The sequence below is a fragment of the Humulus lupulus genome, chromosome 9 (assembly GCF_963169125.1).
Source record: "Humulus lupulus chromosome 9, drHumLupu1.1, whole genome shotgun sequence".
Lineage (NCBI taxonomy): Eukaryota > Viridiplantae > Streptophyta > Magnoliopsida > Rosales > Cannabaceae > Humulus > Humulus lupulus.
Window position 1 is genome coordinate 42,710,866 of NC_084801.1, and position 14,306 is coordinate 42,725,171.

General features: G+C 35.4%; 1 protein-coding gene across 7 annotated transcripts; it reads left to right on the forward strand.

Annotated features, from left to right (window-relative positions):
• The first annotated feature begins 5,000 nt into the window (after positions 1-5,000).
• On the forward strand, positions 5,001-10,087 carry LOC133802574 (SWR1 complex subunit 2). Of its 7 annotated transcripts, none has more exons than XM_062240910.1 (14): positions 5,007-5,229; positions 5,900-5,977; positions 6,148-6,310; positions 6,389-6,458; positions 6,538-6,609; positions 6,733-6,776; positions 6,859-7,132; positions 7,361-7,436; positions 7,565-7,684; positions 7,806-7,874; positions 7,970-8,012; positions 8,234-8,299; positions 8,626-8,823; positions 9,711-10,087. In XM_062240910.1, exons 3-13 carry the CDS (start codon positions 6,243-6,245, stop codon positions 8,813-8,815), a joined length of 1,092 nt encoding a protein of 363 aa, XP_062096894.1. In that variant the 5' UTR covers positions 5,007-5,229; positions 5,900-5,977; positions 6,148-6,242; the 3' UTR covers positions 8,816-8,823; positions 9,711-10,087. The 7 variants fall into 7 exon arrangements, with proteins under 7 accessions (XP_062096898.1, XP_062096894.1, XP_062096895.1 ...); XM_062240911.1 differs by having other exon boundaries at positions 6,167-6,310; XM_062240912.1 differs by having other exon boundaries at positions 6,206-6,310.
• Positions 10,088-14,306: the final 4,219 nt, after the last annotated feature.

Genomic DNA, 14,306 nt, shown 5'->3' on the forward strand with positions numbered 1-14,306 from the left:
GATAATATTAAGTAAATATCAGAAAAATTCCTAAGTTCATATATGTGATCTCAACCACGTATTGGTATGGGAGGATTGTGTTTGAGATAAATGAATTGAATAGTTCACAATAAAATAAAGTTATGGAATCTTTAGATTAATTACTGCAAGTACGGTCCCTAATCATATGAGTGATTTAACACTTTGAGGTTCTGATAACCATGCTAGGGCGTGTAACCCTAATCAGATGAGTGACTGATGAGTGAGTCACTAATGTGGGCTTAGCACCCATAGCCATGTGACGATGCACTCACCTGGCCCTTCTGGCCCTGGCTCTAAGTGACTAGCCATTAGACTAGACAAGCGCTTTTAATTTTCATCAAACTTGAGGTCAGTCAGGCACTAATGCTCATGATGAGTCATTAAATGCTTAAGTCGATTAGATCTAATCTTTTTGGCTTGCGTTAAACACGCTAAAACCGTTCTTGACTCTTAAGCCAATACCATACGACCAGTGCTCAGTACTATGCCGAACTTGACTAGTAAGTCACAACTTCACAGTTAATACCGACACCATTGCCGATTCTAACTAATAAGTCAGTGCCATTCACAAGTAAGCAAGAGTTTCTAAGCATTTGATATGCAATCAATGTCCACATTTAAACACTCAACATGCCTCACTAATAACCATGCATGTCACATATGGAGTGCAGTTTTCTTACCTCTAGTTCGAGCGAGAATTAATACAAGAACGACCCTTGAGAACGATCGATTCCTTTGATTCCTTAGCGGTCACCTAGTCATAACCAAATATAACCTCCATCAATGAAAATGAGCAACGAAAGGTTCATGACCTAAACCTCACTCCTGGGACCTCGAATAGTACCCAAACGGTGAGTAGATTCGATCCCGAGCCTTAGGAATTGAAACCCCGAGCCAAAAACCCTCCAAAGTACTCAAAATAGGAATCTGGAAAATCAAGGTAGCGCTACAGCACTGCCCCCCTAGTGCCCCAGCACTACAAGCATGGGAGTTTTGCCCTGGCTAGCGTTGTAGCACCCTCCTTTGGGCGCTGTAGCGCTAGGACCAGGCAAAACTGCCCTGGTTTTTACCTCATTCGATTTCACCATTTCCAACCTGAAAAACATGCTCCCAAACCTCATTCAAACTCCCAATTGAACCCAAATATCCACTCTACAAGTACTAGGCATCATAACCCAATCAATCATAGCCAAAAACTCCCATCAATCCTCAATTATCCAACTAAAAAACCAAGCTGAAAACCAAATGAAAAAAAGAGCAAAACCAGAGTTTTAATGGCTAGAAACTTACCTCAAGCTCAGTTTAGAACCCTCTTCAATGGTGGAACACAACCCTAGACTCTCAAGGTTCACTTCCCTAGCTTGGTTCCTCAAATTAAGCTAAAAAATTCAAAGAGAAAAGGAAGAGAAAAGACTATTGAGAGAAGAAGATGAATGCTCTATTTTTGCAAGTTCTACAGCCTTCAATGGTTAATATAATCCTTAAGGTGAAAAGACAATATTACCCCTAGGTCATTTAAAGTCATTTAATGGCTTCCAAGGGTAAAACTGTCATTTTTCCCCTATCTCGTTAATCTTAATTACCACTCTCCAATTCCCGTTATTTCCAATATTATCAAATACCAATAAGTCATATCCCATTACCCTTTAATTCCCGGTAATGTTCTAATCACCAAATTACCTCGAGACTCACATTGAGCCCCGAAATCAACCCCATTATGACCAAATCGCTAACCTACATTAAAAGATCGTCTCATGCCGAACGACTCAAAAAAATCCACATTATAATGTGGCCTCATCAATAGTTCACTAACATGCATGAAAATACACAATTACGCCCTCAACGTGCCAAATTACCAAAATGCCCCTATCATGAAATGTGGACCCACATGCATGCATTTAACATCATATAATAATATAATTCACACAACACATGCATATAATCATTTAATGGCATAATAAATCAATTATGGCCCTCCCGGCCTACTAATCCAACCATTAAACCTCATTAGGGATTTTGGGGCATTACAGTTGTCTCCTGAGGGTCGGGACGTTGATGGGGTAGCCGAGGTCGAGGCTGAGTTAACATTCGTTATTGTAGTTATAATGGGTTGAGGAGTCAGTTTTAATGCTGGCCTCGCCTCCTCTACATTGACGAATCTTTGAGCCCTTTTGTTGAGCTCGGTTATTGTTCTTATCGGTTTTCTTTGCATATCATCCCAAAGGGGACTTCTTGGAAATATACCAGCTCGAACGACCATAAGATGAACACTGTCATCAACATTACGGGCTTGCGCCACCTCGATGTTAAACCTCACCATGTATCTTTTTAATGACTCTCTTGACTGTTGTCTAACATTGGTCAAGGCCGAGGCCTCGGGCCTGATGCCTACCATGGCCTTGAATTGTTTCTTAAATTCTTTTGCCAATTGATCCCAAGATGAGATCGAATGTCTTTTGAATTTATCGAACTAGTTTTTTGCTGGTCCTTTAAAAGTTGTTGGAAATAGCATGCATCTGAGCTCGTAGCCAACGTTGCTGGCACGCATGATGGTGTTAAATGTGCTCAGATGGATGTACGGGTCTAAGTTCCCATCAAAAGGAGCTACATGTGGTATCTTGAACCCATAAGGGAAAGGTGTGTTTGATATATATGGATCACAAGGCTCGAGCTCCTCATCGAAGTCGTCGGCCTTGTTCTTGTTCCTTTCATCTTGAAGGAGCCTGAACGCTCTTTCGAGCTGATTAATTCTCCCCTGGACCAAGTCCACTGGAGGATGAGCTTGTGCTTGGGGTAGCTGGTTAATTTTTATAAAAACTCCAGCTCACTGCCCCGATATAGGGTTATACTGGTTCCCATATACTGCCTGCACAAGTTCTTTTTGGCTATCCAGATGTGCTTGTAAACCGGGGTTTGAGGGGTTAGCCTGCCCCCAGTTCTTGTTTAGATGATCTTGAAGATCAGGATTATTGTCATAATTCCCAATATTCTTGGGTTCGATATTATATACGCTTACGGACCTAGTAAGGTCCAAACTTCCACTCATAAAACTAACATTTCTTTCTGGTTGAGGGGCTTGATGGTTGCGAGGTGGATCTTCCACCGACCCTCTTGCTCCAGTTGTCTGTGATCTCGACATGTGGCTTCCTGCTGGTTGGGATGCCCTCGGGTTGCCTCTCGCTCGCCCCTATGTCTGGGTCAAGCTCGACAATTTTCGTCTTGACTGCCACTCTGAGAAGGTCTTTATGGTGCATGCTCCCCCGTTTGGTTCCTGTTAGGAGCCGACTAGGGTGCTTCTCTGACCAAAAATGGGTGCCTTATGGGAGACGGTGGATGACTTATAGGCGATGGTGGGGGCCTTCTATTATTGGGCCTGGAAGGTCCCGAATTGGCCTGGACTGACTCCAGGTTATTTCTGACAGGTTTAGGGTTAGTGCTCCTAGTTGTTGGGGGAGCTCGGTTATTCCCTGTTCTTGTAGTTACACTCACCGTTAGATTACCAGCAACATTATATTGAGTATTCCTTCCAGGGCGATTGTCGCCAGTGTTTGCCCTGGGCCTTGGCTGGGTCTATTAGGCCCTTTGTTTGGCCCTCCTGGCGGCTGTACTTCTGCAGAGACGCCTTCTGGGCCTTCGGGGTGGTGCCTGGACCTCAACGACCTGCCTAGCCAATTCTTCATTATGTCGTGTGGCTTCGGCCAATTGTTGGCGCAATTGGCGATTCTCAAGTTCCACAATGGGTATGTACCTCTCAGGATTATAATAGAGGTCCCCGTTGGGCCTAGGGGCAGGTGGACCTTTAGAGTCAGATGATGCACTCCCCTATTATGGGTCGTGGTCTGTCATTGGCTGCTTCTTAGGCTTTCGGGGATGATTCTCAGTTTGAGGAGTTTGTTCCTCAGGGATTCGGGGCAATGGTCGCCCACCAAATCCTGGGTTGTTCGTGCATGGCCATTGATGCAATGTAGGAGGTTTCTGATTAAACAATACAAAGATTTGCTTAATGCTCTCAATGAGAGCACCAAACTATTGAGGCCGTTTTTCGTCAACTTAAATTTGAAGAGCACTAAACAATATTTTAGAAAGAAGAAAAGAACAGTAGAACTTTTACATGGTTCAGTAGTTTAAAATCTACCTAGTCTACGAGTTAATATTATTAATCTCAATACTCTCTCAAAGCTTTCTCAGAGCAATTCGATGGAGTATTCTCAAAATCAGTTTGTGTGTGAATACATATGATAATTACCAGACTATTTATAAGTCTAGTTAGGAGAATATCTTCCCCTGATTCAAGAAAGTTACAACCAATTATTTTAATATGAAATAAATGTAAATCAATACATTAAATACATAATATCCCATGATAATTGAGATTTAATTATCAGATAACAACAAATCCCCAAGGAATAGGGATCTCCTAATAGCTGTTGAGTGCAAAACGTGTTGCTGACCTCGAATGCAAGGTTAACGTGCTTTCGAGATCAACATAATTTCGAGCTTGGTATTCTAGTCAGCCACCCCTCACCTAGTGGTTTTTCATCGAACTCAATCTTCGGAGACCAATGCTTTCGAGCCTACAACTAAATCTCGAACAACACTCATATGCATCGGAGAAGATTCTTTCTTTCGAGCTTGAAACTTAAGCTTGAGTCTTTAAACTTGTGTTCGATTCCAACAACATGTTAGGAATCATGCATATTTATACAAGTATTCAACCACTGTTTGTTTTCTTCGAGCTTACGTTTTTCGTGCCTCATTTATTCATCCTCGAAATTTGAGTGTAACACTTTCATACACTACTAAGGTTATTTTGCACCAAAAAATTCACAAAAGTACTAATGCAATCACAAAATTAAAGAACGAGACTTATTTGTAAAATTATATATTTATATATGAAATAAAAAGCTATATATATTTGTAAAGATAAAAAAGAAAGCCAAAGTGAAATTCCCATATAACATTTTGTCATGAAAAAAAATATCCCATACAATTAAGTGGCAAAAAAAAAAAAAAAAAAAAGAAGCCATATATCTCTCGAGAAAGAAAGAAGAAACTCTCCAAAAAAAAAAAATCCCTACGTTTTTGTTCTTCCGCCATGTTCAGCAGTCCATCTCATCTCTAGCTTTTCATCCTCTGTTTTCCAGTATTAACTGAAAACACTTTCCATTGCCACAGAACGAAGCAAAAGGGCTCTCTTTTCTCTACCAGGTACTGATTCATCTCTGTGTGCATTTTTTGTTCTTTCTTTCTACAATTTCAATATCAATTCTGTTATTTTGGTTCACTAAATCGCAAAACATCCCACTGTCTATTGAACACTCAATTTTCATTTACACTATTTTTCCCCTGCTAAACCCTTATATAGCAATATATTATTTGGAGTTTGTGTATTGAACCTGCTCGCCTGGTGTTTGTAGTAATTCTTACTAGAATTGATCGCAAATAAATTTAGTTCACATTGTTTTTTTTTTTGGATCTCCTATTGAGACATCAGAAACAGTTTTTCCCAAATCATCTGAGTGTCAAGGCCCTAAGCGTTTTTTGTGGACGAGTGGAAGCGCAATTGGTGGTCCGTAACTTGAACTCTAGTAGAAGAGTTATAATCCTAAACCATAACATGAAAATGAGCCTTGCGAGATTAGTTTAAGTGCTGCGTGTGCTTAAGGTGTTTGATAAAATTCCCGAATAGTATTTACTTAGTTAATAATGACCTAAAAAGGGAGAAGTGATCTTCGGCTTTGGGCAAAGTGGTTTTTTACTTAAAGAGTAATCTTTGCTACTTTTTAAGGATTTTTTTCACTCTTTTTCTTTTAAACTATAGTTTATTATAACAATGTCGAATTGCACTAATGTTCGAGCATTTGGTGGTTATTTTAAGGGTACACGGGGACTTTAATTTAAGATATGGCTATTGAAAAAATTGAAGCTACATATATTTGAATTCAGCTCTCCTGAGGTAATAGATATATGTATGTTTGTATGTATTCATTTATATATATATATGTGTGTGTGTGTGTGTGTGTGTGTGTGTGTATATATATTTAAGCTTGTGTGTGTTTGTGTTGCTTCTTATGTTTATTGTAAAGCAGTTTGAAAGGTTATTTTAAGTGAAAATGTTATGTGAAGGTAATTGTTTTTCTGCCAGAAATAATCGGGTTCTGCATTCCTATATTTCTTGGGAAAGGCACCAATTTCTCTGTTTTTCATACTATTGGTCAACCATGGATGTTTCCAAGGAAGATACTCCTGTTTTACTCGACCGTACCACTCGGCTTACCAGGGGGAAGAGGTAGCAAACCCATATTCCTTTAACTCCCTATTCAAGTATTACTTTGTTTAGCTCTTAAGTTTATTTTGTTTTTACCAGAATGACCAAGTTGTTAGATGATGAAGTTGAAGTTGATGAGTTGTTTTGGAACCAGGATGCTCTTAAAGAGGTTTGTAGTTATTAAAACATTTTCTTTTGTATTAAATTTAGTAACTATATTAACTAGTTAAAGTTTGTGTGTTTGGTAGGAAGAGGATGATGTTAACTATGCAGAAGAGGCAGAGGTTGCTGATGAATTCGATAGTGACTTTGATGAAGATGTGGGTTACATTGCATTTCTTCTTTATGATTTCCCAAAATAATAAAAAAAAAGAAAGAAAACCCAGGGAACTGTATTTATTTAATTATTTTCTTACTTTAATTTGCTTTAATTGTTTTGGTAGGAGCCAGAGCCAGAAGAAGCAGACAACAATGAAGTTGATGAAAGGTTGAGCTTTAAACCAGTACTAATTTTGAGATTTGTCTTAGGATGTTTTCTTTTATTCTAAAGGTTGAATGACCTTTATTAGGGTGCGGCCGAAGAAGCGGTTGATGTTTCCAGGGAAGACATTGGTGAAAAGAAAGCAAAAGAAGAAGAAAGTGCTCTCTGATTTGGAAGATGATCACAAGGATGAGGATGAGATGGAGATGGAGAAAGCAAATGAACAGCCCACTGAACAGCCCCAGGATGCTCCTGAGGATGTTGAAGGAGAAAGAATTGTGAGGAAATCTACAAGAACTGCAGTTATTAATAGACAAGCTGAGAGAGATGCCATACGAGCAGCCTTGCAAGCTACCATGAGGGTCAGCATATTTTATAAGCTTATAGCGATATCTGTTGCTTGTTGTCTAAATTTGGGAAATTGTGTATTGGATACTAAATTTATGAATATGGATCTTTCATTGTGGGGATTTTTAAATTTTGCATTTAATCTCTATTTGTATGATTGATATGCTTGTAGACATTTTAACTGTGGAGATGTGTAGTGATACAGCTTTATTAAAATAAGTTATTTTTCTTTGAACGCTCAGCCAATAAAGAGAAAAAAGGAAGGTGAGGAGAAGAGGATGACTCAAGAAGAAATGCTTTTGGAGGCAGCCCAAACAGGTTTATAATTAATTTAAATACTAAAAGTCTAAAAGTGATAGGTGGTTATTCTACCTTAAGCTTTGAAACTGATTTTGATACTTTCTATGCTGAACTTAGTGTGCATTGCAACACCTGCAATTTTGCAGAAATCATGAACTTGAGGAATTTGGAGAAAGTTTTAGCAAGAGAGGAAGAAGTTAAGAAAAGAGCAATTATACATAAAGCTGTCTACAGTGGTCCACAAATAAGATACTATTCAAAAGATGGTAATTTTTCCATTTTGGTTATTATGTTTTGTTTTAATGATGAAGCCTATACTCTAGTTCTAATTTTCATGGAATGTGAAATGGCCTAAAGTTGTTTTCTCTACCTTTGCATTTCCTGTAGGTTGTTCTTACCTGGAATTTAGTAAAGGTTTGTCATTTCAGTCGCAGATACCAACAACACCTGTTCCATGTAAGTAAATACAACATTCCTCAAGCATCTTTATGATCACAATTTCCATATCAAGCATTTTGTTTTGAATTCGATTTTTCTCAATCTCTTTGCAGATCCTGAGAAAGCTGTCTGTGCGGTTACTGGTTTACCTGCCAAGTAAGTGCTCTAATGTTTTTCATCCTTAGTAATTGCATACTATCTGTTCCCATTTCATTTGGACCTCTTTATACCATATTGGTTTAGTAAATGGAAACAAAATCTTTTTCCAATGCATATAGAGAAATCGATGCCCAATAATGTCTGACATCAAACAACTTTTAACATTGGTATATACACACTATCACTCTGCAACTTAAATTATTTCATTGGTGTTGTAGGTACCGTGATCCAAAGACAGGGTTGCCTTATGCCACAAAAGAAGCATTTAAAATTTTACGTGAACAGTATGGTTCCTTGGTTCATTCAAAATTCCAGCAGCTTTTATTTATTTTATTTTCATTTCCAATGTCGTAGGAATCTGTGGTACATAGATTTTCTTTTCTATTAGTAAGCATTTATGGGTGTTTATTGATGTTATTGCCTCCAATATTTTATTTATTGAACACCTGTTGTTGTTTATAGCTTTTTCACTCATAGTTTTCCTTTTCGTTTTTCTAAATTTAATTTTAGTATACCTCTCCCTTTTCGTTACAAGTTACATTTCAAAGTAGAGCAGAGCCATTTCTATTCTTATGTTATTTATGTTTCCCCTTCTTATCATGCTTGTCAGTTTCCTATATGAAACTCGTGGTGTCCATAAGGAAATGGACATGGGAAATTTGTTTGATTCACTTACTGGGAATGGGTTTTCAGCAAAGCAGAAGCGATCAGTTATGTCACATAAAAGAGAAGTGTCATATTCCCGACATTTTGCACGTTTCCGCCAAATTCCAGCACTAGAAGAGGAAATGTCAGATTAGCAGGAATGGTAATTGTAGAATATTCCTGATCTTTTTTCTGTATTTATGTTTATTTATTTGAATTGTTTGAATATTAGTTAGGCTGTTACAGGAATTCTAAGATTCTCCTAGAAGGTTCTATTTTATCTCTGTTTCTAAAATAAAGAACTTGATAATTAGTTAGTCTATTGTTTTGGGTTGTATCTCTCCAATAATGCAATAATGCAATGAATCCCTACAATTTCTCCCAGTGCATGTTCCAACAATCCCTCAATTCAAATCACGTCCCACAAACTAAATAGCGAGGATCCTTCTTTAATTTCCCACTGTAAAAATGGTTATTCTAGGAGAGGTTGGCTCGGATTTTTGACTTGGGATGCCTGCCCATAGGTTGATCATCATGGCCTGACTACACAGCCAAGGAACTTTAGGATGCTGCAACCATGGCCTTATCAGATCTTGACTTGGATTCTCCACTACCAAACCTCCATAAATACTTTTCTCCAAATCTTCCCTCAAACATGGTCATTCACATCGGTGTTATTCCCCATAAAAATCATTCTATTTCTCTACCAACCTTTCTATACCAAAATTTCCCTGGAGAGGGGCAGCTCAGAGAAGAAAGTTTTTGGGGTGCCTCTTTTTTCGTATTCACTTCATTGTGTTCCGATTATATCTTTGCACTTGTCTCTAGCTAACTGAGAAACTTCGTGTTATTTACTAAAATATTATGTGGCTGTTGAGTGTGTTTAATTGTTTAGGTATACCCTTTTGTTTATTTGTATCAAGGAATCGAGAGAGACTTTATTCGTTTATTGGTATCAAGGAGAGACTTTGTTCCTGCTTTTGGCTGCTGCGCTAATTTGTTATTTTGCAGGATATAAATTGATTTCCACCTTTTTTCTTTCATGAGCAGAGATCTTTTGACAAAGTAAAAGAGGTTGAGATTGCCATCATCAGAGGAACAGTTCACAAAGCTCTAACATAAGTTTCGATTTAGTCAAGTCAGAAAATGGTTAGTTTTTTAATGTTTGTTTTCTCTTTCTCCCCTAGAGTATTAAAATGTACAAATTTCATTGCTATGGCATCCGATGGTGACCTTAAGATCTTTCAATGGGGATACTAATTGGCTGATCTAGAAGCTGTACTATATTACACTAGAAACGCACATGAAAGTAGGTAGCAGTGTATATATAAAGTAATCTTTCTCCAACATATTTACATTTTTTGGAAGCCTTTTTTATTTGTTAGAGCTTGGGTTTTTGGTAATGAAAGTTTTGCTATTTATTTTAAGCTGATACCAATGTTGCCTTGATTGTTGGAAGCGTGAGTACAATTGTTAAAAAAATGAGGTTTTTTTATTTAATCTCTTAAACATATCATTATAATCCCAATCTTCCGCCTGAAACAAAAGGATGATGGATTTATAAGGGAAATAAATGTTGAATCTAAAACAGCATGTCTCAATTTAAATAAATGTGATTGACTAAAAGAAATTGTTATATCACCGTTTATAATATTTGAGTGCATATTCTGAGATCACATATCATTACTCTTGCTATATCAAAAATAGTGTTACCTAAATGAGCCAACTTTACATAATGCGATAAATAACTATTGATGAAATGTATTATTAGGTTTTACATAAAATTTAAAATAAAATGTGTTACCTGACATCAAATTGTACTAATCATAGTTCTCCATGCGGTGTGAGACACCAAATAGTGTTCCACAGCAATATTCATATAAAAATTCTGTCTACATCTTGATTTAATATATAGGTGGAAATATGTGAAAACAGCTTAACCCAAGTTCAATTTGAATTATATTAAGGGAAATTTAAAAAAATATGGGAATTTAATAGTAATGTATACCCGACAAAAATAAATAAATAACTAACAAATATATAAAAATATGGCTTTACTACATCTAAGTTTTAAAAAGTTAACTCTCAAAAAGCCAAAATTACAAGGTTTTTAATCTAATCAACTTTTCTAAAATACAATTTAATTATATAAAATTTTTATGAATTACTTATTAACATATACATATATATATTTTTATATATAAAAAGCGTGCATTTAACAATTTTTCTTAATATTTTTTTTAAATTTTAACATAATATTCTAAATAATTAACGGAATATATTTTTAAAACTAACGAAAACTAAGTATTTTTTAATTACATTAATATAAAATCAAATATTATAAAATATCATTATTATAATAATATTCAATACAAGAATAAATATTTAATAATGATATTAATATAAATTTAAATGTTCTAAAATGTAATTATTATAATAATATATAATATACGACTAATTTTTTGATAATTATGTTTATATAAATTCAAATGTTATAAAATATTATTATTACAATAACAATAATATATAATATATAATCCTAATTTTATAAAATTATTGTAGAATAAATATATAGTAATTATATTAATATAAATTCACATATTACAAAATATTATTATTATAATAATATTTAATACAAAATTAGATAGTTAATAATTATATTAATATAAATTCAAATGTTATAAAATATCATTATAATAATATATAATATATAATCTTAATTTTTATTAAAAAATTCACCATTTATTTAAAAAGAAAACATGTTATTTTTTTATTACTTAATCTAACTTATGTAAATATATTCATATTAAATAATAATAAATATTATAAATATATTATATGTAAGTGTCGTGTGTGTACAAATAGTATGTCTGTATAACTACAAAAAAAATTATAATAATATTTCTCTTTTAGCAAGAATAATCAAACTTCTTCTCCAATTATTAGTATAATTTGAATAATATCATAAATATTTTGTACGTTAAATATGGTAGTTTGTGATCTAAAAAGTTATTATATATATATATATATTTAAATCATAAATAATGTTTTAATTAAATTTTTTTAATATATTTATGTCATTCTTTTATATATAATATTGTTTATTTATTTAAAATTTATATGAAAATTATAAAAACTTAATACAATTAACCTAGTATATATATATATATGAGAATCTAAAATTTATATATTTGAAAACTAAAAAAAACCCGTAGAAATATCAACAAATGGAAATAAATAGTTTAAGTGGAAAAAAAAAATTGCTAGTATAATTTTCACTCATATTAATAAGCCTTTAAAGACAACCTATCCAAATTTTGTGTCAGTGGTCAAAACTAAATTATCTGTATATGGAGGACATGATTTATCTAGTAAAAGATTATGATCTAAATAGTAGAAAAGAAGAATAAAGTAAGAATGTTGTAAGTTTAAACTTTTTTTTTTTATGATTAGTTACTTTGCATAAGTGGTAAGTTATGTTATGGAAAGTGTTTAATGAGATTAACTTGATGAACTTTGAATGAAATGTATGTAGAGAATGTTGGGGGAGAGTGAGATTACACCACCACAATATCTAGAATCTACACAAAATAATGGTTGACAAAGATCAAAGAAAGATTGAGAAAGATGATGCAAACCCTAGTTGTAGAACAATCTTCTTCAACCTTGATGAACCTTCAAAACCCTTGAAGAACCACCACTTTGAGATTTTCCTTCTTCAGTGCAAAAAACACAAAACCAAGGCTTATACATGATTCTTATTGCTGTCCTAATTCTCTATTTCCTAGCCACCATTGATGCTTGATGCCTTTTCTAAGAGGAAATAAGAATAGGGATTGAATAAGCCTTAAACTCACAAGGTCAAACACTTTTTTTTATGAGTTTCTTGGTGAAAACTAGAGATTCTTGAAAGCTAGAGAGAGAGAGAGAGAGAGAGAGAGAGAGAGAGAGAGAGAGGTTAGAGAGATATTTGTGAGAGTGATCATGTCTTCCAAAACACTAAGAGGACCCTTTTATAGGCACCATCATTAGGTCTAAACAATCGGATTAGAGCTAAATAACTCGTCATTTGGAGCTTAAAACACATGTCCGTACAGACACGTCAGGCGACGCGTCGCCTACCTGTAGGCGACGCATCGCCTACTAGGGCTTTTTCAGTCCTTTGCATCCAGGCGATGCAACGCCTCCTAAGAGGTGACGCATTGCCACCCCCTCCGACTTTTGACCCATCCAATGGGCCTATAATAGGTTCAAATACTACCAAGCCTTTTGTGGATCCTTAGATACCTTCATATATCACTTTGGACCCAAAAACACAATTTTTTAAGTGCCTACAATTGAAACTCAAATTTCACATCTTCAATGTGTGAAGTTCACTAAGTGTTTTATACCTAGCTTGTATAACAACACTTATCCTTTGTATTTAACCAATCATAACATTCCCCCCACTTGGTTAAATACAAGCCTCAACCTCTAGCTCAAACCGTTTTGGCACCTAAAGTAAAGTGCCTTTTGACTTGAACTTTACCTTAGTAAAGATACCACAAAGAGTTATCGAAATCATTGGTATCTTAAAAGCTTGGACCAAGTATTCCTTATGATAAGATCGGTAATACCTCAAACACCCCCACTAGATCTTTTATTTTCCCACTTTCTTGCTTAGCACTCATATGGGCATGTACCCATCCCTCCATGAACTTTCTGGGGAGAAACTCCAACTCCTATGAGAGGTGGCACCACCTCTAAGTTCACATAGGTGAAGTTCTTACAACATCTTTGCTACCTTTAGAGATGCTTGTTGCACTCAACTAAACTTCATTAAAAGCCCCTGACTCAATCCTTACTCGGTAGAAACCAACACTAACCATCTCGGAAAGAACTTACCAAAGTTTTATTGTTGAAACCATTCACTTATCAATGAATTGTTCTTACCCATTGAATGTTTTCCCTTGTTGTTCACAAGTTTGGAGTTGGGTTGCCATCATTGGTGAATCTATTCTTCTAGGAGTTTCAGTCCCATCCCTTTTGAAGTGGAACCTACTAACCTCTTCACAAGAGGTTTTGTAAATGGATCCACTAAGTTCTCACTTGTCTTAAAATATGAGATCAATATGATTTCATCTTGAATCAATTGTCTCACATATTCATGTCTTAGACTAATATGTCTAGACTTTCCATTATACACGCTATTATATGCTCTAGCAAGTGTGGATTGGCTATCACAATGTATTGAAATTGCTAATACCATATCCGCGATAAAAAGAGATATCCAACATGAGATCCCTAAGCCACTCAACCTCTTTGCCGGTTGCTGCTAGAGCTATAAACTCCGCTTTCATGGTTGAGTGTGATATACAAGTTTGCTTCTTGGAGCCCCATGAGATTGCACCTCCTCCAAGAGTAAACACCCAACCGATGGTGGAGAGATTATCTCCCACTCCCGATATCCAACTTGTGTCGGAATATCCTTCAAGTATCTATGGAAAGTTTGTATAGTGAAGACTATATTCTTTAGTACTCTTAAGGTTACAAAGAATCCTCTCAATATCCTTCCAATGCTTGGTACTTAGATTGTTAGTAAACCTACTAAGCTTATTCCATGCATATGCAATATCTGCTCTTGTGCAATGAGCGGTGTACATTAGG

Bases quoted from the DNA above. Each gene is read 5' to 3' on its own strand.
- LOC133802574 (XM_062240910.1), top strand. From the start codon at position 6,243: ATGGATGTTTCCAAGGAAGATACTCCTGTTTTACTCGACCGTACCACT. The intron at 6,777-6,858 runs GTTGAGCTTTAA...GACCTTTATTAG, and splicing joins AACAATGAAGTTGATGAAAG to GGTGCGGCCGAAGAAGCGGT. The intron at 7,875-7,969 runs GTAAGTAAATAC...ATCTCTTTGCAG, and splicing joins ACCAACAACACCTGTTCCAT to ATCCTGAGAAAGCTGTCTGT.